This window comes from Garra rufa, chromosome 1 (assembly GCF_049309525.1).
Source record: "Garra rufa chromosome 1, GarRuf1.0, whole genome shotgun sequence".
NCBI lineage: Eukaryota > Metazoa > Chordata > Actinopteri > Cypriniformes > Cyprinidae > Garra > Garra rufa.
In genome coordinates this window covers 55,978,747-56,002,958 of record NC_133361.1, presented here as the reverse complement: position 1 = coordinate 56,002,958, position 24,212 = coordinate 55,978,747, and the positions used below count along the sequence as shown (strand labels likewise).

At 35.4% G+C, this 24,212-nt stretch overlaps 2 protein-coding genes across 2 annotated transcripts in view; one reads left to right on the top strand and one right to left on the bottom strand.

Annotated features, from left to right (window-relative positions):
* Positions 1 to 5,091, top strand: part of lmtk2 (lemur tyrosine kinase 2) — a 47,049-nt gene extending 41,958 nt beyond the window's left edge. The window contains exons 13-14 of the mRNA XM_073833161.1: positions 510 to 764; positions 855 to 5,091. Coding sequence (XP_073689262.1) covers positions 510 to 764; positions 855 to 883 — 284 coding nt within the window. The 3' untranslated portion in view covers positions 884 to 5,091. The remainder of the gene's footprint in view (positions 1 to 509; positions 765 to 854) is intronic.
* Positions 5,092 to 7,511: 2,420 nt separating this feature from the next.
* tecpr1b (tectonin beta-propeller repeat containing 1b) overlaps positions 7,512 to 24,212 on the bottom strand; it is a 40,550-nt gene continuing 23,849 nt past the window's right edge. The window contains exons 14-25 of the mRNA XM_073833871.1: positions 23,731 to 23,888; positions 20,209 to 20,336; positions 18,308 to 18,401; positions 18,133 to 18,229; positions 17,917 to 17,996; positions 17,780 to 17,836; positions 16,359 to 16,533; positions 14,127 to 14,262; positions 13,647 to 13,739; positions 12,499 to 12,605; positions 8,194 to 8,313; positions 7,512 to 8,057 (exon numbers count right to left, since the gene is read on the bottom strand). Of these exons, the coding sequence (XP_073689972.1) occupies positions 7,938 to 8,057; positions 8,194 to 8,313; positions 12,499 to 12,605; positions 13,647 to 13,739; positions 14,127 to 14,262; positions 16,359 to 16,533; positions 17,780 to 17,836; positions 17,917 to 17,996; positions 18,133 to 18,229; positions 18,308 to 18,401; positions 20,209 to 20,336; positions 23,731 to 23,888 (1,365 nt within the window). The 3' untranslated portion in view covers positions 7,512 to 7,937. The remainder of the gene's footprint in view (positions 8,058 to 8,193; positions 8,314 to 12,498; positions 12,606 to 13,646; positions 13,740 to 14,126; positions 14,263 to 16,358; positions 16,534 to 17,779; positions 17,837 to 17,916; positions 17,997 to 18,132; positions 18,230 to 18,307; positions 18,402 to 20,208; positions 20,337 to 23,730; positions 23,889 to 24,212) is intronic.

Below are 24,212 nucleotides of genomic sequence, written 5' to 3'. Positions count from 1 at the left end.
GATATTTTTTTATTACCATTAAAACAGAATCTACAAAAATTAAATTGGAAAAAAAACGGAATCCAGAAACTAAAACTGAAAAAAATAAAATGGAATTTGGCAAAAAATACTATGTATTTCATAGGGCCTCAACTTAACTTTTTCATCAATTGCTATTAAATTGTGTACGTTTCATCATTTCAATTAATTAGACATGCATTATGATTAATATTCTTATTTTAACCATTAAAACAGAGTCTACAAAAATTACATGGAAAAACGGAATCAAGAAAATCAAAAAAAAAAAAAAAAAAAACTGAATTTCACAGGGCCCTACTTAGGCTAATCCAGAGCCAAAGAGCTAAATTTTATAACAGTCTCTAGTATGAGCTGTACATGATATTTTCATTTAAAATCCCAGTGACGTTTCAAAAACTAAAAAGCATTTCAAAAAGCATCAAAAAGCCACAGGTACCTTGCAAGCATTAGGTTAAATACTAAGCCTTTAAACCTTTTGATTTGTCTCTCAGGTGGTGCATTCGAATGGGACGATGACTTCCCATCTCCAGAGCCCAATTTCCTTTCAAAGGCAGCCAGCGATCATTCTGCCAGTAGGCCCGGTGGGACCTCGGCAGTTTCCAAGTATTTCTCACCACCCCCTGCGAACCGCACCCTGGAGCAGAGCTGGAACAGTCCCTCCAACTACTCACGCTTCTCCATCTCCCCAGCCAGCATCGCCAGCTTCTCCCTCACCCACCTCACAGACTCCGACATGGAACAAGGGGGTAAGTTGAGCACCAACATCCACACACAAAACAAAACCAAGACTGGAAACTCAAGAATCTGAACTCTTTCTCATTTTCTTTCTTTCTCAGGAAGCGGCGAAGATGGAGAGAAAGATTAACCAGTCGGACACATAGATATTGGAGATACGTCACAAGGCTTTGATTGCTTCTCAGGCAGCGTTGGTATTTATTTTCAAGGATATGAAGGGGACTGAGCCGATGGCATACTGTGAGGACTCTCCTGTGTTTCCATAAACTATGATTTGCTTCGTTTTTCATCAGTGCAATTTGGAGGAACCTTGCTTCTCGTATGCTTTAGAAACTTTCACGCGCTTCCCAAGTGCCCTGCCTCACTATTTTCTTTTGCTCATATGCGTTTCTTTAGTTGACGTCAGAAGGATGAAGCTGAAGTTTATCACTCGACCAGAGGACTCTCTGTTAAACACTAATGAGCCAATAGACTCCAACTCAGTTGTGCAATCGAAATCGTGTAATACTTGCCTTTTATTTTAACACACTGGATTTTATTATTTTTTTTTAAATGTGAAATCTAGTGTGACAAGCTTATTTATATGATCGTGTAACGGATTTAGATGTCCAATAGAAGCAACATGGGTTCGCCACAGATATTTTTGTACAGTGTTTGGACTACTCGTTCATAACGACAAAACCACTTTCACCCAAGCAACGACTCGTGTAGTTCCAGTGACATGTTTTGTATTAAAAGATGTAGAAGTCAGGATATGGGCAGCTGAAGGGTTTTGGATATGTCTTAAAGTAGTGAGCAGTGTTTGTCGTTGCAGTCTGTTCGTGAGCGATATTTGCGGAGTGCTGCGCATCAGGGCTTTTAGCTGAAGCTGTCGGATTGTATAGCGAACGGGCCGTCGCAGTGCCTCACAGCCCCTCTCCGCCCACTTGAGGACACCCTTCATCCTTTCTGAACTTCAGTTCAGGTTTGTGTTGTGTTTAAAGTTTTTTATTCAGTGCAAAGGGGATCTAGAACATATCCAGGTCACATTTCACCCCAAAATCCAAAGAGAGAAAGAAGAACATTTTCATGACAATTATGCACATTTCTCATTACTGTAATGTGAAAACATGTAATTATATTCTATTTAAAATATAAAGTGTTTGTATTATAATGGTAGTTGGAAATTCTGTCATTAATTACTCACCCTCATGTCGTTCCAAACCTATAAGACCGTTGTTCATCTGAACACAAATTAAGATATTTCTGATGAAATCCAAGAGCTTTCTGACCCTCTATAGACACATTCAACTAAAATAGTCAATAAAATATTCCATGTTACATTAGTGGTTCAACGGTTATGAAGCTACGAGAATACTTTTTATATGCAAAGAAAACAAAAATAATGACTTTATTCTTGTATTTTGACTTCTTATAATTTTGACTATTGTCAAAATATTTAAACTTTATTCTCGAAAACTTTTATTCTCTATACAAAATATATTGAAATATTATGACTTCCATCTCGTAGTCTTAAATTTTTTTTTCAATGGGCACTAAAACACCATCGTACAATCTTAATGTTATGAAGCGAAGAGTTTTTTTTTTGCATAAAGAAAGCAAAAAACGACACGCCAAAGACTGACACGTCAAAAAATAAATTGTTGAATAAAGTCTAAATGTTTTGGGAATAAAGTCGAAATATTTCGACAATAGTGAAAATTATGAGAATAAAGTCAAAATACAAGAATAAAGTTGAAATGTTTTGAGAAGTCAAAATGTTTCAAGAATAAAGTTTTTAAATTACGAGAATTAAGTACAATAGTCAAAATTATGAGAATAAAGTCAAAATTGCAAGAAAAAAATCTAAATGTTTCTAGAATAAAGTCGAAATGTTTCTAGAAGTCGAAATGTTTCTAGAATAAAGTCGAAATGTTTCTAAGAATAAAGTCGAAATGTTTCGAGAATAAAGTCGAAATGTTTCGAGAATAAAGTCGAAATGTTTCGAGAATAAAGTCGAAATGTTTCGAGAATAAAGTCGAAATAATGAGAAAGTCGAGTGTTTTGAAAATAAAGTCTAAATGTTTTGAGAATGTTTCAAGAACTTTATTCTCATAATTCCGACTTTATTCTCAAAATATTTGGACTTAATTTTCGTAATTTAGACTTTATTCTTGTAATTTCTGCTTATTTCTACTTAATTTTGTACTATATTTCAATCAGTCATCTTTCCGATTACAGTGACACATTAATTTCATTAAATTTGGTTATACTGCTTTTTCATTCTTTATAATGTTTGTTATAACTTGAAATAAAGAAGGAAAACATTTATAATTTAAATTTTGTTAAAAGTGGCAGAATTTGAAAGCTGAGCTGTTGTTAAAATATTTTGACTTTATTCTCTAAACATTTTGACTTCTATTGTTAAAAATTTCGACTTTATTCTTAAAGCATTTTGACTTTAATCTCGATACATTTCGACTTTATTCTCGTAATTTCGACTTTATTCATGAACTATTTCAACTTTATTGTGAATCAGTCATCTTTCCAATTACAAGTCATTTGTTTCATTAAATTAGGTTATACTGCTTTTTTCATGCTTTCTGATGTTTCTTCACGTATATGTCATGCTGTAACTTTAAATAAAGAGGGTAAACGTATTTATAATTAATATATCGTGTTAAAAGTGACAATTTGAAAGCTGAGCTGAGTTTATCGTTGAAACATTTCGACTTTATTCTCGAAACATTTCGACTTTATCGTTGAAACATTTTGACTTTATTCTCGAAACATTTCGACTTTATCGTTGAAACATTTTGACTTTATTCTCGAAACATTTCGACTTTATCGTTGAAACATTTTGACTTTATTCTCGAAACATTTCGACTTTATCGTTGAAACATTTTGACTTTAATCTCGAAACATTTCGACTTTATCGTTGAAACATTTTGACTTTAATCTCGAAACATTTCGACTTTATCGTTGAAACATTTCAGATTTATTCTCGAAACATTTCGACTTTAATCTCGTAATTTTGTTTTACATTTTTTTTATCATGGCATTAAAACACCATCGTATGATTGAACCACTGATTTGGATTATTTAATGATGTCCTTGCTACTTTTCTGGGTCTTGAACATGTTAGTTGTGTTGCTGTCTATCCAGGATCAGAAAGCTCTTAATTCCATCAAAAATATCTTAATTTGTGTTCTGAAGATGAATGAAGGTCTTACGGGTTTAGAAACAACATGAGGGTAAGCAATTAATGACAGAATTAAAATTTTAGGGTGAACTCACCCTTTAATATTGATATTTTGCTAAACTTCTTATTTTATTTCTCTAGATTTTGGGTTGAAATGTGACTCTATGTGAGCTTCATCCTCACTGTTGGCGGTAAATTGAACTGCGAGTAATTCTGAAAGCTCTGGTGGTCAAAGAGACTAGTTAGAAACTAGCAGAACTTCCAGAGGACTTCCAAAGGTAATGGCTGCTTGTAGCATTTAGTAGGAATACTATTTAAAGGAAAAAGACAAACAAACAAAGAACCTCCTTAAATTTCTGATTCCCTTGTGTTGACATTAAAGAGCAGCTTGTGAACACTCAAGGGATGGGAAATGATTTAGTTTTCCTTCTGTTATTTTGGTGCGCATGTATTATTCATTGGACCTGAAAGGTAATCATAGGTTGTTTGAATCATTTGCCAGTCTTGCTGCTCATGTTGCTTTTCTTTTCGGTTGACAATGACAGATAAACTAATGTAAATAGTAGAAATCAAGTATCGAGGTGATGCTACACAATCACAATCATATTTCCTTTGTTCAGTCTGATTTTGGTAGATTATACTCAAGATGTTTCATACGTTCTACATCCCCTTGTAATTGAGTACAGTAATCTCTCTATGTTTTAGACATGTTGAATATCTGTATTACCAGCACTCGATTTTGGTTCAACTTGAAATTTTATGAAAGGAAATTCTTCGGTTTTATTCTACAGTATACTTTGCTTAATCTTGCACATCTTTAAAGTGTAACTTAATGTTGAATTGTTCTCCTGTATATAAATGTTTAATTTTGTCTGTAAATTGGGAATGACTTGAGGAGTAGGTACGAAGACTGATTTTCTTTTTTTTTCTTTTTTTTGATAATTTAAAGCTAAAATGTGATATCACGGGTGAGAAGTGATCGAAAAAGACAAATTAATGATGGGGAAATGCAGGTCATCATGTCCTTATAACTTGTAAATTTTAAAAAATGGTGATATTTTTACTTCATATTGACGATGATCATGCCTAGTGTCATTGAAGGAATGGTTTATAATTAATTGCTCTGTTTATTATGGAATTAAATGACAATGAACTTCTATGTCTTGTATTAATTCTTTGTTATAGAGTGCAACGCAACTGACACGTTCAAGTAAAATAGTCAATAAAATATTCCATTTTACTTTGCAAAGAAAGCAAAAATAACTTTATTCAACTGTTTTTCCTCTGACGTGTCAGTCTTTGGCATACCGGTATGTTCACAAGAGTGCCACGTTAAGTCATTATTTTTGTTTTCTTTGCACACAAAAAATATCCTCATAGCTTAAAAAAAAACAAAGATTATGAGATTGAAGTTGTAATATTTCAAGAATCAAGTCTGAATTATGAGAATCAAGTCAAAATATTACAAGAATCAAGTTGAAATATTTCGAGAATAAAGTCGAAATTACAAGAATAAATAAGTGTTTCAAGAATAAAGTCAAAATTACGATAAAACAAAATATTTCGACAGTAGTCAAAGTTATAAGAATAAAGTCAAAATTACAAGAATAAAGTCGAAATGTTTTGAGAATAGTCAAAATATTTCAAGAATAAAGTCTAAGTTTCGAATATAAAGTCAAAATATTTTGACAATAGTCAAAATTATGAGAATAGTCTGTATTTTGAGAATAAAGTCGAAATGTTTTGAGAATAAAGTTAAAATTATGAGAATCAAGTCAAAATATTACAAGAATCAAGTTGAAATATTTCGAGAATAAAGTCGAAATTACAAGAATAAATAAGTGTTTCAAGAATGAAGTCAAAATTACGATAAAACTAAATATTTCGACAGTAGTCAAAGTTATAAAGTCAAAATTACAAGAATAAAGTCAATGTTTTGAGAATAGTCAAAATATTTCGAGAAAAGTCAAAATTATGTGAATAAAGTCTGCATTTTGAGAATAAAGTCGAAATGTTTTGAGAATAGTCATATTTCAAGAATAAAGTCTAAGTTTCGAGAATAAAGTCAAAATATTTTGACAATAGTCAAAATTATGAGAATAGTCTGAATTATGAGAATAAAGTCAAAATGTTTTGAGAATAAAGTTAAAAAAGTGTTTCAAGAATATAAAAATATTTCGACAATTGTCAAAGTTATGAGAATAAAGTCAAAATTACAAGAATAAAGTCAATGTTTTGAGAATAGTCAAAATATTTCAAGAATAAAGTCTGTTTCGAGAATAAAGTCTAAATATTTCTACAATAGTCAAAATTGCGAGAATAAAGTCAAAATATTTTGACAATTAAAATTATGAGAATAAAGTCTGTATTTTGAGAATAGTCGAAATTATGAAAATAGAGTCAAAATGTTTTGAGAATAAAGTCAAAATTACGAGAATAAGTCAAAATATTTTGACAATAGTCAAAATTATGAGAATAAAGTCAAAATTATAAGAATAAAGTCAAAATGTTTTGAGAATAAAGTTAAAAAAGTGTTTCAAGAATAAAAAAATATTTCGACAATTGTCAAAGTTATGAGAATAAAGTCAAAATTACAAGAATAAAGTCAATGTTTTGAGAATAGTCAAAATATTTCAAGAATAAAGTCTGTTTCGAGAATAAAGTCGAAATATTTCTACAATAGTCAAAATTGCGAGAATAAAGTCAAAATATTTTGACAATTAAAATTATGAGAATAAAGTCTGTATTTTGAGAATAGTCGAAATTATGAAAATAGAGTCAAAATGTTTTGAGAATAAAGTCAAAATTACGAGAATAAGTCAAAATATTTTGACAGTCAAAATTATGAGAATAAAGTCAAAATTATAAGAATAAAGTCAAAATGTTTTGAGAAAAAGGAAAAATAATTCAAGAATAAAGTCTTAAGTGTTTTGACAATAAAGTCGAAATTACGATAAGCCGAAATATTTTGACAATAGTCAAAGTTATGACAAAGTCGAAATGTTTTGAGATAAACTCAAAATTATGAGAATAAAGTCGAAATGTTTTGAGATAAACTCAAAATTATGAGAATAAAGTCGAAATGTTTCGAGAATAAAGTTGAAATTACGAAAATAAGCCGAAATATTTATCAAAATTATGAGAATAAAGTCAAAATTACAAAAATAAAGTTAAAATGTTTCGAGAATAAATTCTAAATATTTCAAGAATAAAGTCAAAATTATGTAAATAAAATATTTTGACAATAGTCAAAATTACAATAAAGTTGAAATATTTCAAGAATAAAGTCAAAATTATGACTGTCAAAATTACGAGAATGAAGTTGAAATGTTTCAAGAATAAAATCGAAATGTTTCGAGAATAAAGTCGAAATGTTAAGAGAATACAGGTTAAATTACAAGAATTCGTAGCAATTACGAGATTAAAGTTTATTATTTATTCTCATTTAATACATATTTTGAGAGTATGTTAAAGTATATATTGTATTAACTCCTATGTCTTGTATTAATTCTCTGTCATGAGCTTATTTACAGGTACAAGCCATGAATACAGAAATGCAAACAAGCTTGTGCTTTTTAACAGATGTTTATTGGAAAAAACAGCTTGTCAGTGGTTAGATCACAGTAGGGAAGTTGTCCACATTTACAGCATTGTCTCTGACAGTGCAAGCGGACTGAAATAAAATCATTTTCAAATAATAGAATCAAACCCATAACATAAAATGGTCTTCTACAGGATACAGAAACAAATGCGCCAACGAGAAAACATAACATGCATTAAATCAAAGAGACATCAGTGGATCAAGTGATTCAAACCATACACATACACTCATCAAGTCACACCAGAAAAGAGATGGTTGTTAATCAGGCAAAATAAAGTCACATTTGGTCAGAAGGGCACAGGACACAGAGACAGAAAGGGTGTTAAGAACAGCAAACAGGGACATGCAGTCAAGCATGATGAAGGTGGTGATGATGATGATGGTGGTGGGTGGGCACTATGTTTAGCAGCCCACAACATTCCCGTTCACCTGACTCTGAGTCCGGCTGGGCATTGGACTGCGAGGTGCGATACGCTGGGCCTCTACAGAGTTCCCTCTCACAGACAGGTGCTCCCATCCACCCTGTTTAAAACATGCATCTTTGACCACCCGAATTTACTACTGCAGTGATGCTTTATTTTAATATTGGAGGATAGGTCAGCTGTTTGGATGACAATCAAATCAATTAGCTTTCTAAAAAAAAAAAAAAAAAACTCACCCCAATGCCAAAGTCCCAGCTGAGGCCTTTGGGCTGCATGGGCTTGATTCCCAGTCTGTGGCACACAGTTCCTGAGCTCTCAGATGGATAACCTGGCACTTTATCTGCGATTATCCAAACCTGGACAGATAAAACTTTATCAACACTTTCCAGTTTCATAACCATCAAAGCATTAAAACCTAATAAAACAATATAGCCACAAAACTAAAAATGGCTGACGCCCAAAAAGGCCAACATAGGAAATTTGGTACTCTTCGATTTGGCATGCACTGTACGAATCTAAGGAGGCCAATCTTCCGTTTTTTTAGGGTTTTTTTTTTTTTCAAACCGATATTAAGCATTAATGTCAACATTTAAAATCTTTTGACCAGTAGGTGACACTGTGCCAAAACTATTTATGTGCCCTCAGGTCATGCTTGGTTTAAAATGCACCAAGTTTGGTCTGAATCTGCTAAAGCACTGCGAAAATGTAGCCTCATGTCCATTTGTGCGTGTCAAATTTCGTCAAATTTGTTAACACGCTTTACAAAAATGGTTCGGTATATCAAAACACTTACATTTTTGCTAGCATTGTCTGAAGATGATCAGAACCAATTTTGGTGAAAATTGGATACACCGTCTAGGAGAATTTCGACATTTCAACATTTTATATCTTTTGACCAGAAGGTGACACTGTGCCGAAACTGTTTATGTGTCCTCAGGTCATGCTTGGTAGAAAACTCACCAAGTTTGGTCTGAATCCGTTAAAGCGTTGCGAAAATATAGCCTTATGTCCATTTGTTCGTGTCAAATTTCGTCAAATTCGTTAACACGCTTTACAAAAGTTGTTTGGTATATCATAACACTTCTGATAACTTTTTGCCAGCATTGTCTGACGATGATTTGAGCCAATATTTTGGTTAAAAAAAATCTGACAAACCGTTTAGAAAGAAATAGAAAAGAGTTTGGATTTTTCACAAAATTCAAAATTACGAAACTTAAAATGGCCGATGCCCGAAAAAGCAGACATAGGAAAATTAGATGCGGTTCGATTCGAACGAGACAAATTTTATGATTTTTCAAACTGGTTAGAGGTTGTAAGCAGAAATATCAATATTTTATATCTTTGACCAGTAGGTGGTGCTGTGCCCAAACTACTTATGTGCTCTAAGTCATGCTTGCTGTAACGCATACCAATTTATGTGTGAATCCGCTAAAGCGGTGCGAAGATACAGCCCTTTATATCCATTTTATGCACATATTTTGTTAAATTTGTTAATATGCTTTACTAAAACAGTTTGGTATATCAAAAAAATTTCAATAACTTTTTGCCAACATTGTCTGAAGATGATCAGAACCAATTTTGGTGAAGATTGGATATACCGTCTAGGAGAAGTTCGAAAAAGCAGAAATATCAACATTTTATATCCTTTGACCAGTAGGTGATGCTGGTTTGGTATATCAAAACACTTCTGACAACTTTTTGCCAGCATTGTCTGAAGATGATCTGAGGGAAATTTTTGGTTAAAAAAAAATCAGACAAACCATTAAGAAAGAATTTAAAAAAAAAGAGTAGATTTTTCGTAAAATTAAAAATTCGGAAAATCAAAATGGCTGATGCCATTTTTTAAACTTTTGACCAGTAGGTGATGCTGTGCCAAAATTACTTATTTTACTTACAAAATTACCCTCAGTCATGCTTGGTATAACGCATAACAAGTTTGGTCTAAATCCACTAAAGTGCAAAGTGCAAATGGATTTGATCATTTTTTGCCAGCATTTTCTGAAGATGATCTGAGCCAATTTTGGTGAAAATTGCACAAACTGTCTAGGACGAGTTCGAAAAAGTTTTTTTCATAAAATTCGAAAAAAAAAAAAAAAATCTCCCAAAAAGGCCTACATAGACAAAATGAGATACTGTTTGCTTTGGCATGCCGTTCTGAATCTTACAAGACTATTTTTCTGGTCAGAATTTGCAAGCATAAATATCAATATTTTATATCTTTTGACCAGTAGGTGGTTCTATGCCAAAACTACTTATGTGCCCTCAAGTCATGCTTGGTATAATGCATGTATGGTCTGAATCCGCTAAAAACGTTGCAAAGATCTAACCCTTTATGTCCATTTTTATGCATATTTCGTCAAATTCGTTAACGTGGTTTAAGAAATTGGTTTGTTATATCAAAAAGCTTTTGGTAACTTTTTGCCAGCATTGTCTGAAGAACTAAGCATTGTTTTTTTGTGGAAATTGGACAAATCGTCTAGGATGAGTTCGAAAAAGTAAATAAAAATAATAATAATAATTACAAAACTCAAAATGACTGACACCCAAAGACCAATATAGGAAAATTGGATGCTGTTCGATTCGGCATGCCGTTCTGAATCTAAAGAGACCAATCTTTTAATTTTTCAAACTGGTCAGAAGTTGTTAGCAGAAAAATCAATATTTTCACAGCACCACCCACTGGTCAAATTATCTTTTGACCAGTGGGTGGTGCTGTGCCAAAACTACTTATGTGCTCTCAGGTCATGCTTGCTATAATGCATACAGAATTTGGTCTGAATCTGCTAAAGCGTTACGAAGATATAGCCTCATGTTCACTTTTGCACAGATTCTTTAATTCTTTAACACACTTTATGGAAATGGTTTGGTATATCGAAAATCTTTTGATCATTTTTTTTGCCAGAATTGTCTAAAGATGATCTGAGCCAATTTTGGTGAAAATTGAAACACATTTTGAAAACTGGACCAAAACAATTTTAAACTGGAAAAACCATCTATGAAGATGATCAGAGCCAATGTTGGTGAAAATTGGATACACCTTCTAGGACAAGTTTGAAAAAGCAGAAATATAAATATTTTATATTTTTTGGTGGTGCTGTGCCAAAAAATTACTTTTGGACTCTCAGTCATGCGTAACTAGTTTAGTCCACTAAAGCAGTGCTTCCCAACCACGGTCTTGGAGGCCCCCCAACACTGCATGTTTTCTGTGTCTTCCTAATCAAACACACCTGATTCAGATCATCAGCTCATTAGTAGAGACTCCAAGACCTGAAATGGGTGTGTCAGACAAAGGAGAGATGCAAAATCATTTTTGCCAGCATGGTCTGAAGTCAATTTTGGTGAAAATTGGACAAACTGTCTAGGATGAGTTAGAAAAAAGTAGTTTTAATTAGAAAATTAGATACGGTTTGATTCGGCATGCCATTCTGAATTGAACAAATCCAGTGTTCAGACTGGTCACAACTGGTAAGCAGAAATATCATTATTTCATATATTTTGACCATTAGGTGGTGCTGTGCCCTCATGTCATGCTTGCTATAACACGTAACAAGTTTTGTCTGAATCTGCTGACACGTCGTGAAGATGTAGCCTCATGTCCATTTTTGAGCAAATTTCTTCAAATTCGTTAGTACTCTTTACGAAAACGGTTTGGTATATCAATATGATTTTGGTGAAAATTGGACAAACCCTCTAGGTTTGAGTTTCAAAATTGCGAAAACTTTCGACGCAAAGAAATTTCAATTTTGGTATGCATTCGACTCGGCATGACTTAAAATTTTGCTTTTAGATCTCATGGTTCAAAGTTTTTTTGCAGAAATGTAAGTGCAAATTTGACCTATTGGTGATGCTAGAGGAGTGGAGTTTGCTATGGGTAATATTGAGACTGCCCTCTATTTGTGTGCCAAATTTCATAAGTGTCTCGCAAGCAGTTCTATGGGCTGCCATAGACTCCCAGAACAAAAGAAGAAGTAGAAGGAAGAAGAAGAATACAACAAAAACCTAGTGGATACAATAAGTGCCTAAGCACCTTTGGAGTCTAGTAAACCTCAGGAGGAGAGTCCCAATCAAAGTGGGTAAAGGAAAGGTTAATGCTATAACAAAAAAGTGGAAATTAATAGTGGAAAGAGAAAAAAATAGCTTCCAGTATATGAAATTATGTAGCATGTGTAAGGACAACAACAAAGGGCCTGTAACTGAGCCTTGTGGTACACCCTGGCTGCGTAAGATCATTCATAACTCTAACATGCAATCTCACTGCTGCAATGGTTTTATTTCATTTATGTTACTACACTACATGTGCACATTTGGCACAATTAAGCACACTTCACAAGGGTCGACTTATTTAGTAGCTGTGCCTTGGAATGTGTGTCAAAATCAAGAACTCCACAATATTGTGGTATAAATATAACTTCACAGAACCTTGTGTCTTTTAAAGTATCAAAAAATGTGAAACCAATAAATGTTTTTTTTTTAATATGCGTTTGTGTATATAAGGTAAAATGCGCATTAGTGTCTTTAGCAGGTAGTGAAAGGTTTCAAACCTGGTCCAGTGGTCCGACAGACACCTTGTACACATTACTGGAAATGAGTTCCCATGCAGAACCCTGAGGATAGCTGGGTGTCAAACCTTGTCTGTACCACAGATTACCTGCAAAACAAACATACTGAGCTCAGACTTAATTGGAGGATGTTTTTTTTTTTTTTGCTTTTAAAGGGTTACGAAACCCCCAGAGAACTTTTTCTGAGATTTTAGCAGAAGTGTTTGTGTTGCACATCATAGAAAGCAACGTTGGCAACTGTTAACATTAATTGTTAGAGATAACTGGTTAATTTTGAGCTTTTTTGCGCTATTTTCATCTTCCGGGTTTAAAATCTACATCGTCCTGACGTCACCGTTTGTGACGCGGCGATGGACTATAGTACATCGATGGCGCGTCGGTGTCTCATAAATATTCATGACGCTGCGTGTTCTTATCCTATGAGAAGTCGATTCGCTTAATTATTCACGACAGCGTGTGCTGATTTGCTATGGCAGGCGCTTCAGATTATGAGATTGCATACATTAACTGAGAGGAACGTTCATGGATGAAAGAGAGCGTATGAGTTCGGCACATGCGATTCATTCACAAAGTTAGTGTAAGCGGATTTTCCTTGACGCAACCCATCAAAAGGCTTATATAAACGCGGCAAAATAAGCCAGTTAAAACAGTTATTAGTGGTTCAACAGTGTGTTCATATATAGGTTTTCGATGCATAGTGCAAAAGGATGTGCATTTATTTGTGTTTTAAACTCGTGGGGAGTAAAATGAAACTGTCTGAACCCAAAGTTTTCTGTGTTGTCTCTCTCCCCTCTCCTCCACGCAGCGCTGTGAGTGCACCATGCCCACTTTTGCAGTATTTTTTTCAAAACTGTGGTGATAGTAGCCAGTGCTGAAACAGGGGGGTATCGTAACCCTTTAATCCTATTTTGTGTAAAAATGTCAGCCAAATCAAGGAAATTGGGACAGAACTATGGCTTTTTCAATTCTGAGCTCAACTGACAAATGTAGTTGGCCATCGAGGTATTCCATTGGATGTATGTATACACACTTCAAATGAAGGGAAAGTTATTCAGAGCCTTTGTGATTCTATACAGCTTGATTAAAGCAATTAAAAACAGTCTGAGTATGAGTGGAAACAGCTGTCTCACTGTTTTCATCCACTGCATAAACGGAGGACCTGCCCACAGAAACCTGCTTGAGTGTCTGCTTCGGAGGAGATGGTATGTGATACCAGCACTCGCCTGAAAAATCAAAGAGATCATAGTCATTAGTCAAATATCAGCATTAAATTCTACTTGAAATATGCATCTTGCAGTGTCATGACCATAAGCACAAGGCTGGTTAATGAACAGATGCCATATGATTCTAAGTTAATAGGTTTCTGTAATACAACCACTTAATTGACACACTAATATCAATTTATTTTGACATTTCTAACACTTAAAACCAATTTTAGTAATGGATTTATTTTTAGTGACAAAAGACATGACCTTCAAAGTGCACACAGGTCTAATGATAAATGGACAGTTGCTGTAAGCTGCCTGAATTGGAAAACCAGAGCCAGCAGTATTTTACATACTGTGGAAAGTTAACCATTATTTTCCATCAGGGTGATTGTGTGGTCTCACCGGCTGGATTGTGGGCAGATACAGAGCCCCGGTAGAAGACGGCACCGTCCCTGGCGATGGCCCACACCTGGTGGCCTCCTCCTATGCAAATAGATATGAAGGGCTGGTCTGTGCCCACATGGAGCCAGGAGTTACCCTGTGGTTTCAGAGAATTAGAGGTTAGAGGATGTCCCATAGGCCCTGTATATTTGATACTATCTGGCATTATATTTGAGGAAATGAGATCACCAGTTTTTTTCAATACATTTCTCAAATAATATGGTTTGAAGGGGTTTATTTATTTACAACTTGCACAGACTATAAATTTCCATTTTCCACACCGTTGAGGTCAAAAATTTACATACACCTTGCAGAACCTGCAAATAGTTAATTGCTTTACCAAAATCACAGGCATCGTACAAAATGCATGAAAGATGTTGACATGTAGTCCACAACAGAAAAATAATAGTTGAATTTATAAAAATGACCCTGTTCAAAAGTTTACATACACTTGATTCTTAATACTGTGTTGTTACCTGAATGATCCACAGCTGTTATTTTTGTTTAGTGATAGTTGTTCATGAGTCCCTTGTTTGTCCGGAACGGTTAAACTGCCCGCTGTTCTTCAGAAGAATCCTTCAGCTCCCACAAATTCTTTGTTTTTTCAGCAGTTTTGTGTATATAAACCCTTTCCTACAATGACTGTATGATTTGAGATGCATCTTTTCACACTGAGGACGACTGAGGGACTCATATGCAACTATTACAGAAGGTTCAAACACTCACTGATGCTCCAGAAGGAAACGCAACACATTAAGAGCTTTTTGAATTTGATGATCAGGGTAAATTTAACTTATTTTGTCTTCTGGGGAAGGTCTAAGTATCTTTTGTAGCTTCTGAAGGGAAGTACTAAATGAAAAAAATGATATTTAGGCAAAATTTGAAAAATGTAGGCCTTCACATCTGTTCAGAAGTTTTCACCCCTAGCTCTTAATGCACTGTTTTTTTCTTCTGGAGCATCAGTGAGTGCTTGAACCTTCTGTAATAGTTAAATATGAGTCCCTCAGTTGTCCTCAGTGTGAAAAGATGGATCTCAAAATCACACAGTCATTGATGGAAAGGGTTCAAATACACAAAATGCTGGAAAACCAAAGAATTTGTGGGACCTGAAGGTTTTTTTCTGAAGAACAGCGGGCAGTTCAACCATTCAGGACAAACAAGGCACTCATGAACCAGTGTTGTTTTTGACAACCATCTTAGATTTAGTCTTAGTCTTTTGGACTAAAATGCTTCTTAGTTTTAGTCAAATTTTAGTCAACGAAAAGTCAAAAAGGTTTTAGTCTAGTTTTAGTCGACGAAAAGTCAAAAAGGTTTTAGTCTAGTTTTAGTCAAAAAGGGAAAAAAGTAGTCTTTTAACAAATTAATGTAGGTCAGTAAGTATTTTGCTGTTGGGTAGTGTCACTTATAAGTTCTGAAAATAGCAGACCTATAGTTCAACACAATGTGAGCTTCCGGATCGACTATTTTCACCAATAATTACAATAATGAAGGAATGTTTTAGAACATAAAAGACAAACAAGGATGGAATGCTAAAACGGCTTGCCATACTAGTATAGCAAAGAGCATTTAATGCTAAAACGGCTTGCCATAGCGGCAGATACTTTTTAAGTTTTAATTGGCATGCACAATAAGCAGAAATGTCATGCATTTTAAACGTCTGACGGACCACCCACTAACATTTTCGTCTATTCTCGTCTCGTCAACGAAAACTCACACACGTCTCGTCATGTTTTAGTCATCAACGAGCCATTTTTATCTCGTCATCGTCTCGTTATCGTCATGAAAAAAAGTGGCGTCAACGAAATGATTTCGTCATCGTCATCGTTGACGAAAACAACACTGTCATGAACAACTATCACTTTTTTGTGTATTTAAACCCTTTCCTACCAAATGCATTTAGGTAACAAGTGTATGTAAACTTTTGAACGGGTCTATTATTTTCTCTTGTGGACTGTATGTAAACATCTTTTATTTGAAATATCTTTATCACGTCAGTTTGTATGATCCCTCTTATTTTGGCAAAATAATTAACATTTTGTGGATTCTGCATGGTGTGTGTAAACTTTTGACCTCAACTCAAAAAAAGTCTGATTTCTTGAGTTCAACTTTTCAAATGAAATGAAATTTGGAGGGGATCAAACAGCCCCGTTTTGTTAGAGTGGGTGCAGGATAGGGACACAGTTTAGTGCTCACAGCCGGGTTGCTGGCGGTGACACCCAGACGGCACAGCACATCTCCTTTCTCACTGATGGCCCACACAGGAACCTGCTCCAGACTACACTGGGCCAGACACGGCAAGATAGTGACGTCAGTCAGAGCGATCGGAGGAACCTTCTGCCATGGTCCAGTAAGACTGATCTCACACTTCCTGTGAGAAACAAACACTCTTAAATAGCTTTCTACAACCTTTTTTATCCACCTTATTCCTGCCCTTAAGAGTGGGCGCAGCCCCATTTGTACATTTTATGTGGCTGGCTTCCGGTCTCATCCACGTCCAGCTATTTTTAGCTGTACAAAACAGCTCATTTTGCTGCTTGATATTGCACATTGGTGTGTTACTATGTAAGGGATAATCAACGGTTTGCCGTGCGTTAAAGGATTTTAAATGCACGACGTGGAGGCTAATAACCGCCCGACGCGAAGCGGAGGGTGGTTGCCTCCGCGAAGTGCATTTTAAATCCTTTAACGCACGGCAAGCCGTTGATTATCCCGCTTATTCCATGGTTATAGACAAATTAAAACTAGGATTGATATTTGCAGCGCAAAATTTGACTGAATGGATAAAAAAGACGGTTATTTTCATCAGTTATGACACGCAGCTCTAGCATTCTGGCCGCTTCAAATCAGACACAGAGATTAAATAGTCCGCTAAAATCACATTTATTTGAATGAAATATAGCATTTGTTTCAGTAGATTATCGATCGACCAAGAGTGAGTGTGAAGGCAAGAGAGATGACAGTTGTGTGTGTGCGTAACGTTACCTGCCTGCATGCTGTGCGTCTCTCTCTACAAACAACAATTCATTCAAAAACAGCAGCTTTACCACCCCGTTGCTGAGGAATATAATGTAGCGATCTAGGATATTTTAATAAGGATCGCAGGCAAACGCTGACAAGAAGTTTATGTATGTGCGCAGCACAATGCGATCTCTCTCTCTCTCTCTCTCTCTCTCTCTCTCTCTCTCTGTGCTTTTGCGTGCATAAATTAAAGCAGCGCATTAATATAGAACGGTGATTAAACTGACTTGGAACTACCTGTGCATTAAACGGTTTTACTGCACACCTGCCAGCCAATCAGAATCCAGTATCCAGACATTCCATGGAATAAATTATTTTAATGTATTATCTTAATTATGAGCACACTGGTTTGTAGTGCAAACAGTTTTACCAATTTCTGCACATTGTTATTTTTCTAGTTAATTCCCTAAAGCGGATAACGAAGTGAAGTCTCACCCATAGGCTTACTTCAGCATTGAAGAATAAGCGGCCTTTGTGGGAGTTTGTATGTTTTTGCCTCACATTAGAGAGAAACAAGGTTTTTGCTTACAAAAAAAAAACAGTGTAGATGTGTAGATGGTGAGTGTGTTCAAAAGCAGCTGAAATTGTGAACTAACCTAGCCCACCGTCTGCGCCGCACAAAGTCCTTCATTGTCTTATAACCATGAAAGGATCTGTGTGAACATAAAACACATTTAGCTTGAAATAGAAATGTCTAGCTGCTGTTTTATTGATTTGCTCAAAGTAAACGTACACGTGGAAATCTGCAGAATACTGCCAGCCCTCTTTATCTGTCCCTCCCGGGACACTGTAGTCGACAGCCCAATCAGAAACCTGTGAAAGTGAGATATCGACAAAGGTAATAACTAATCGATATAATACTCCAAATGGTTCAGTGCACTTTAAATACAACAGACTGCTCAATAAGGCAAACTTCTGCAAGCGTGACAAGCTTATAGTGTGGTTGTACCCATGTCCACTCTGGTGAGGGAGGGATAGTGTTGTCTTTGGTACACGCTCTCAAACCTGAAGCATCGCTCCACATGTAACGGTCTGTGGGAAGACCCCTGAGGACGACAGCGAACACAAAGCGTTTACAACAGGAACATTAAACAACCAGTGAAGCTCACTTAAATGACACTTACTTGTCTGTGTATCCTGTCATTGGGTTCCAGCGCTGGTTCTCATAGATGTACACACTCCTCACATCACTTATTGCTTGGTTAAGGTTTTCACTTCCTGAAATTAATGAGAGTGAGACAGAAGCAACTTGTTAGAAAGTGTTTATTTAAAACTAAGACTACGTTCTAATCTTGAATGAAAGCACATTTGAAATGAAAACACTGGGTCACATTCACTACCTGTGCATGTACATGAATTTGTGTGTGAATTCTGAGTACAAGTGATTTCATAAAAACTAAATTTTCATTAATTGCTTTCAAATTTATTCTGAATGTACAAGAAAATGCATGAACAATTGAAAACAAACATATGCAAAACTTATGTACTCTGGATTATAATTAAATTTTATATACTGAACTGCAATTTATCAGAATGCATTTGTGTGTGTATATTAGATTTTGCCCTCAGCCAAAACTATTTGCTCTAGAACAAAAAATAGATTAATGATACCAAAGACTGCCCATTAGATTTACCCAATATGAATTATATCTCATGTTTAAGCACTATAGAGATACCAGAGTCAGCGGCAGATTTCAGAAAATTTGGCTGAGGTAAGGCTGCTCTCGGCGGGTTCATGAGGGCTGAATGCCCACTAATGCCCTGGAGATCACATTTCTGACAAAACAGAAGCAAATTTTCAAATAGACATTATAACAAACTGCATATTTGAAGTCAAAAGTACATTCTCACGTAAAAACTTTTAAAACTATATTCCATGACAAAAACAGTATTCTTTATAAAGATTATAGTGAGAAATACCACAAGCAGAGTGAAGGAGTTCTGTTATCACTAAAATATTCCACTCCTCTCAGCCAATCAGATTCGAGGACCAAAAAGAACTGTTGTGTAAATAAAATGTCTTATTTCAGTATTATTTATATACTATTAAACAGTGAAATGGTGCTACTTTTGTATTTATCATTATAATATTTATTTATATATTGAATTAGCTTTTATTTTCAGTCATTTTATAAGTACTTTTATGTGCTTTTGTCATTTTTATTAGATTTTTTTGCTTAAAATATTTTTATGTAGCTTTAATTTTTTTTAGTATTTTAGTTATAGTTTTAGTGATTTTAGAAACTCAACTTGTTTAGTTTGTATTTTTTGCCAGCTTTATTAATGTAACCGAAATAATCTCAAATAATGTTTTTCAGTAGTTTTAGTGTTTAAGTAATGAAAGGTTTTAAAGAAATAGAAAAGAGATGATCTGAGTGCGTTTTACGCAAATTGCGAGTAATCAAGTAATACCAGTAATCCGTGCAATTCTTAGTGAATGAAACCCAGTGTTTGAGAAGATCAGTGACTTTGTTTTGAACACAATACTAGCATACTGCTTACTGTGCAGTATATATGTCCCATTCTGCTGCAAAGTTGAGCTTAGACCAGAATGAACCACAACCTGGTCCAGGCTGGTTTATGCAGGTTTGGAGCTCGTCTAACTGGTGGACCATGATGCTTTTCACTAGCAAAACATGGGGCCAGATTTACTAACAGCTTGCACCAGCGCAAACCGTCAAACGACGTGCAGTGAAGAATTAGTGCTAAAAGGGCTATTTTTGCTATTGTTGTACAGTTATTTTTGCGGCTCGTCAAATTACTGGTTTTTGCACCATTATTTAAGGCAAAAAAAAAAAAACTACTTAAAGCAGGTGGTAATTTGCGCTGCTCTTGGTACATTATGGAAATGATCTGTCACTGGCCCTTAGTCTTTCTGGTTAAGCGGGTTGACTGAAAGATCTTCTGGTGAAACCTCATGGAAACAACTCCACACCAGCGTCTAAGTCAGCATAGGTTCAACTTGCGGGGTCAAAACTAGATGTAGGTGTAGAGAGATACGGTTAGCAGCAGGGTGCATGTTTACCCTGAGCCGATGGTCCCCTGTTGCCCCCCGTGTAGACCCAGGCGGTGTGATCGTGAGCGATGCCCCACACCACACCCAGACTGTTAGACTCCACACTGAGCAGATGAGCAGGAACCTGACGCCAGAACCTGAGCGCACAGCAGGTACGCACACAGACACGTGACGCATGCCAAACACAACAACAGAAAACACATTACAATCACAAACACACATATACACACACACACACACAGTCCAGAGAAAACAAATCAAATGCATCAGACAGTTCTGTGGCATGCAAGCTTGACTTATGCATGATTAAATTATGAAACGCCAGCTCAACATTTTGTGACAAACTAGCTCTGTCCCAAACCTAGTAAGCTGCCTGTCTGGACAGCTTTTTAGGCACTTGCAATGCACATTAGGAAAAGTGTAACCCATGAGAGCTATTCCTACCGGATTTCACTTGTAAAACCTAGTTTTGTTGGTGTAAATTGTTATACAAAAGTTGGTCCGGTGATGCTAATACTTTTGACTTATAAAACCAGTTATTTTAGATGCCACCATTTATTAGGTTACTATTATTTCCAGTGTTTCAAACAGCAGACAGCAAATAAACTGCTTTAAAAGCAGTGTTCGGGAGGAACTAAGTAAAAGAAGCAACATCACTAACTTGTTTGATGATTTGTTTGATGATTTACTCGCCCTCAAGCCATCCTAGGTATATATGACTTTCTTCTTTCAGACGAATACAACTGGAGTTATATTTAAAAATGTCCTGGCTCTTACAAACTTTATAATGGCAGTGAATGGCTGTTGAGATGTTGAAGTCCAATAAGTGCATCCATCCATCAAAAATAGTACTCCACACGGCTCCAGGGCATTAATAAAGGCCTTCTGAAGCGAATCAATGCATTTGTGCAAGAAAAATGTGACCCTGGACAACAAAACCAGTCATAAGGGTCAATTTTGTGAAACTGAGATTTGAAAGCTGTTAAAAAGCTTGTTAGGATAGGACAATATTTGGAGAAAATTGCCATTAAAGCTGTCCAAATGAAGTTCTTAGCAAGGCATATTACTAATCAAAAAATAAAATGTGAGCAAGTTTAAGCAAGACATTACAGTTTGTAAAGTTTTAAATATAAATATTTGTGACCCTGGACCACAAAACCAGTCATAAATCGCCTGGGTATATTTGTAGCAATAGCCAAAAAAAAAAAAAAAAAACATTGTTTGGGTCAAAATTACTGATTTTTCTTTTATGCCAAACATTTTTAGAATATTAAGTAAAGATCATGTTCCATTTTTGTATATTTCCTACAGTAAATATGTGACCCTGGACCACAAAACCAGTCATAAGGTTAAATTTTACAAAACTGAGATATATACATCAAGCTCAATAAATAAGCTTTCTATTGATGTATGGTTTGTTAGGATAGGACAATATTTGGCCGAGATACATCTATTTGAAAATCTGGAATCTAAGGGTGCAAAAAAATCAAAATACTGAGAAAATCACCTTTAAAGTTGTCCAAATTAAGTTCTTAGCAATGCATATTACTAATCAAAAATTACATTTTGATAGGTTTACAGTAGGAATTTTACAAAAAATCTTCATGGAACATGATCTTTACTTAATTTCCTAATGATTTTTGACATAAAAGAAAAATCATTAATTTTGACCCATACAATGTATTTTTGGCTATTGCTACAAATATACCCCAGCGACTTAAGACTGGTTTTGTGGTCCAGGGTCACATATATCAAAATGTAATTTTTGATTAGTAATATGCATGGCTAAGAACTTCATTTGGAAAAATAGTGATTTTTTCACTATTTAGATTTTTTTTGCACTCTCAGATTAAGTTTTTTTTTTTAAATATTGTCCTATCCAAACGAACCATACATCAATGGAAAGCTTATTATTTAGCTTTCAAATCTCAACTTCACGAAATTGACCCTTATGACTAGGGTTGGGTATCGTTTGAATTTTATCGATTCCAATTCCAGTTCCGATTCTGCTTATCGATTCCGATTCTTAACGATTTCTAATTCCGATTCCAATAAGATAAAAAAAAAATCCATTAAAAAGTTTTGAGTCAAATACTTATATGTCAAACATGTTTATTCTTTCTTTTGCCTATGGTTTTACCTAAAATACCACAGAAAAAAAAACAAGTAGACTAATATAAATTTCAAACATTCAATTGTTAAAGACAAGTAATAAAATAATCAATTAGCAATAGCATAAATAAAAGATATTCAGTGAGTTAATGATTTCTCTCAGGCTGCATGTTTTTTAGATGGCTGTCTCTTTAACACTGAACACAGATCTAAAAATACTGTTCTTTCTCATCTGTTTACGTTCACTCAAAACAAAAACAATGCTGTGTTTACGAGGATCTGCTGACGTATTTCGTGCATACAGGTCAATAAACAAAAAAGATAGGTCAGTCCCGGGCCAGAACAACCTTTTCTGCAGTGGAAATTCACTGAACTGTTCGAGAACAGACACAGGTCGGGAACCTGAACCGGGAGCGCTGTTCTCTGTGCTTGCGCTTCAGATGTGGGCGCTGCAATATGAAAATATGGAACCGGTTCTCCATACCCAACCCTACTTATGACTGGTTTTGTGGTCCAGGGTCACATTTTTCTTGCACAAATGCATTGATTCACTTCAGAACGCCTTTATTAACCCCCCGGAGCCACGTGGACCACATTTTATGTTGGATGGATGCACTTTTTTGGGCTTCAAAATCTCAACAGCCATTCACTGCCATTGTAAAAAAGGACCTTTTTTAATATAACTTGTATATTGTATTTGTCTAAACAAAAAAGTGATATACACCTGGGATGGCTTGAGGGTGAGTATTCATGGGGAAATTTTCATTTTTGGGTGAACTATCCCTTTAAATGCTTCTGTTCACCACTGTTTGCGACTAGTTCTATTCTCTTTTTAGATGTATTTAGCATAAATGTATATACGTTTAGCATTGTAAACTTCTACTAATTAGCTCCCTTAGTTAATCTTAGTAACCTAAGTAACTGCTAATAATGGACAAACTGTAAGACAAAATCACATGTAATTGCAATGCAAGGGAGATGGTAGAAATGTCAACTATTTATATTCATTTATATTTCAATCTAGGAGTGTGCGATATTGACAAAAAATAATATCTCTATTTTCTGGGATTTTATCGATAACGATAATTAGACAATATTTTGCTGTGTGTGTTATTGCGCTTAAGGGGAGACACTGCTGGCAATAAAAGGATAGGCTCGGAATAGGCAAGATGCAAAAAATAAATAAATAAATAAAAGGAATAGGCAAGATGCTCCGAAAATTCCGATCATTAGCCGGTCAATCGGTGCATCTCTACTTTTCATGCTTTTATAATATTGTGTTGTTAGCTTTGCATCATGCTAATGCCAAACTTTATGGAAATCAATTGTAAGTCTAGTCTTCTCGCAGCCAGTGAAGCAGCAAACTAGGTTTAGAACAGAGTTACAGTGAGAGAAAAAGACAGATGGGGACGTTCTCACATGAGGTCGCAGGGTAAGTACTGCGCTGGGGCTTCCAAACTGGGTGACGGCTCATGCACCATGACGTCACCTTTACACGACACAGCCCACAGGGCCTGTTTGGATGGATGCTCTCCGAGACCCCTGGACGCACAACACGACCCGTTCAACAGAGACAGCTGCAACGATCACACACAGAAAGATACCACTTATCATTCTGTGACGCAATCAAAAACACACCCTAAACTCGTCAGGAAGATTTATGAGCATGAAAATGTTGGGGTCAAATGTGTTTTGGGGTAAACCTGTCATGGAAATAATACCACAATGCAATTAAACTTTTTATATGCAAATCAAAATTTTGGGCAGAAATGTGTTCTTCGTGAGAAGAATTTATATGGTTATGCAAATAAAGGGTCATGACTGGTAAGATGTACAGTTGAGGTCAGAAGTTTACATACACCTTGCAGAATCTGCAAATGTTAGTGGGTGGTCCGTCAGAC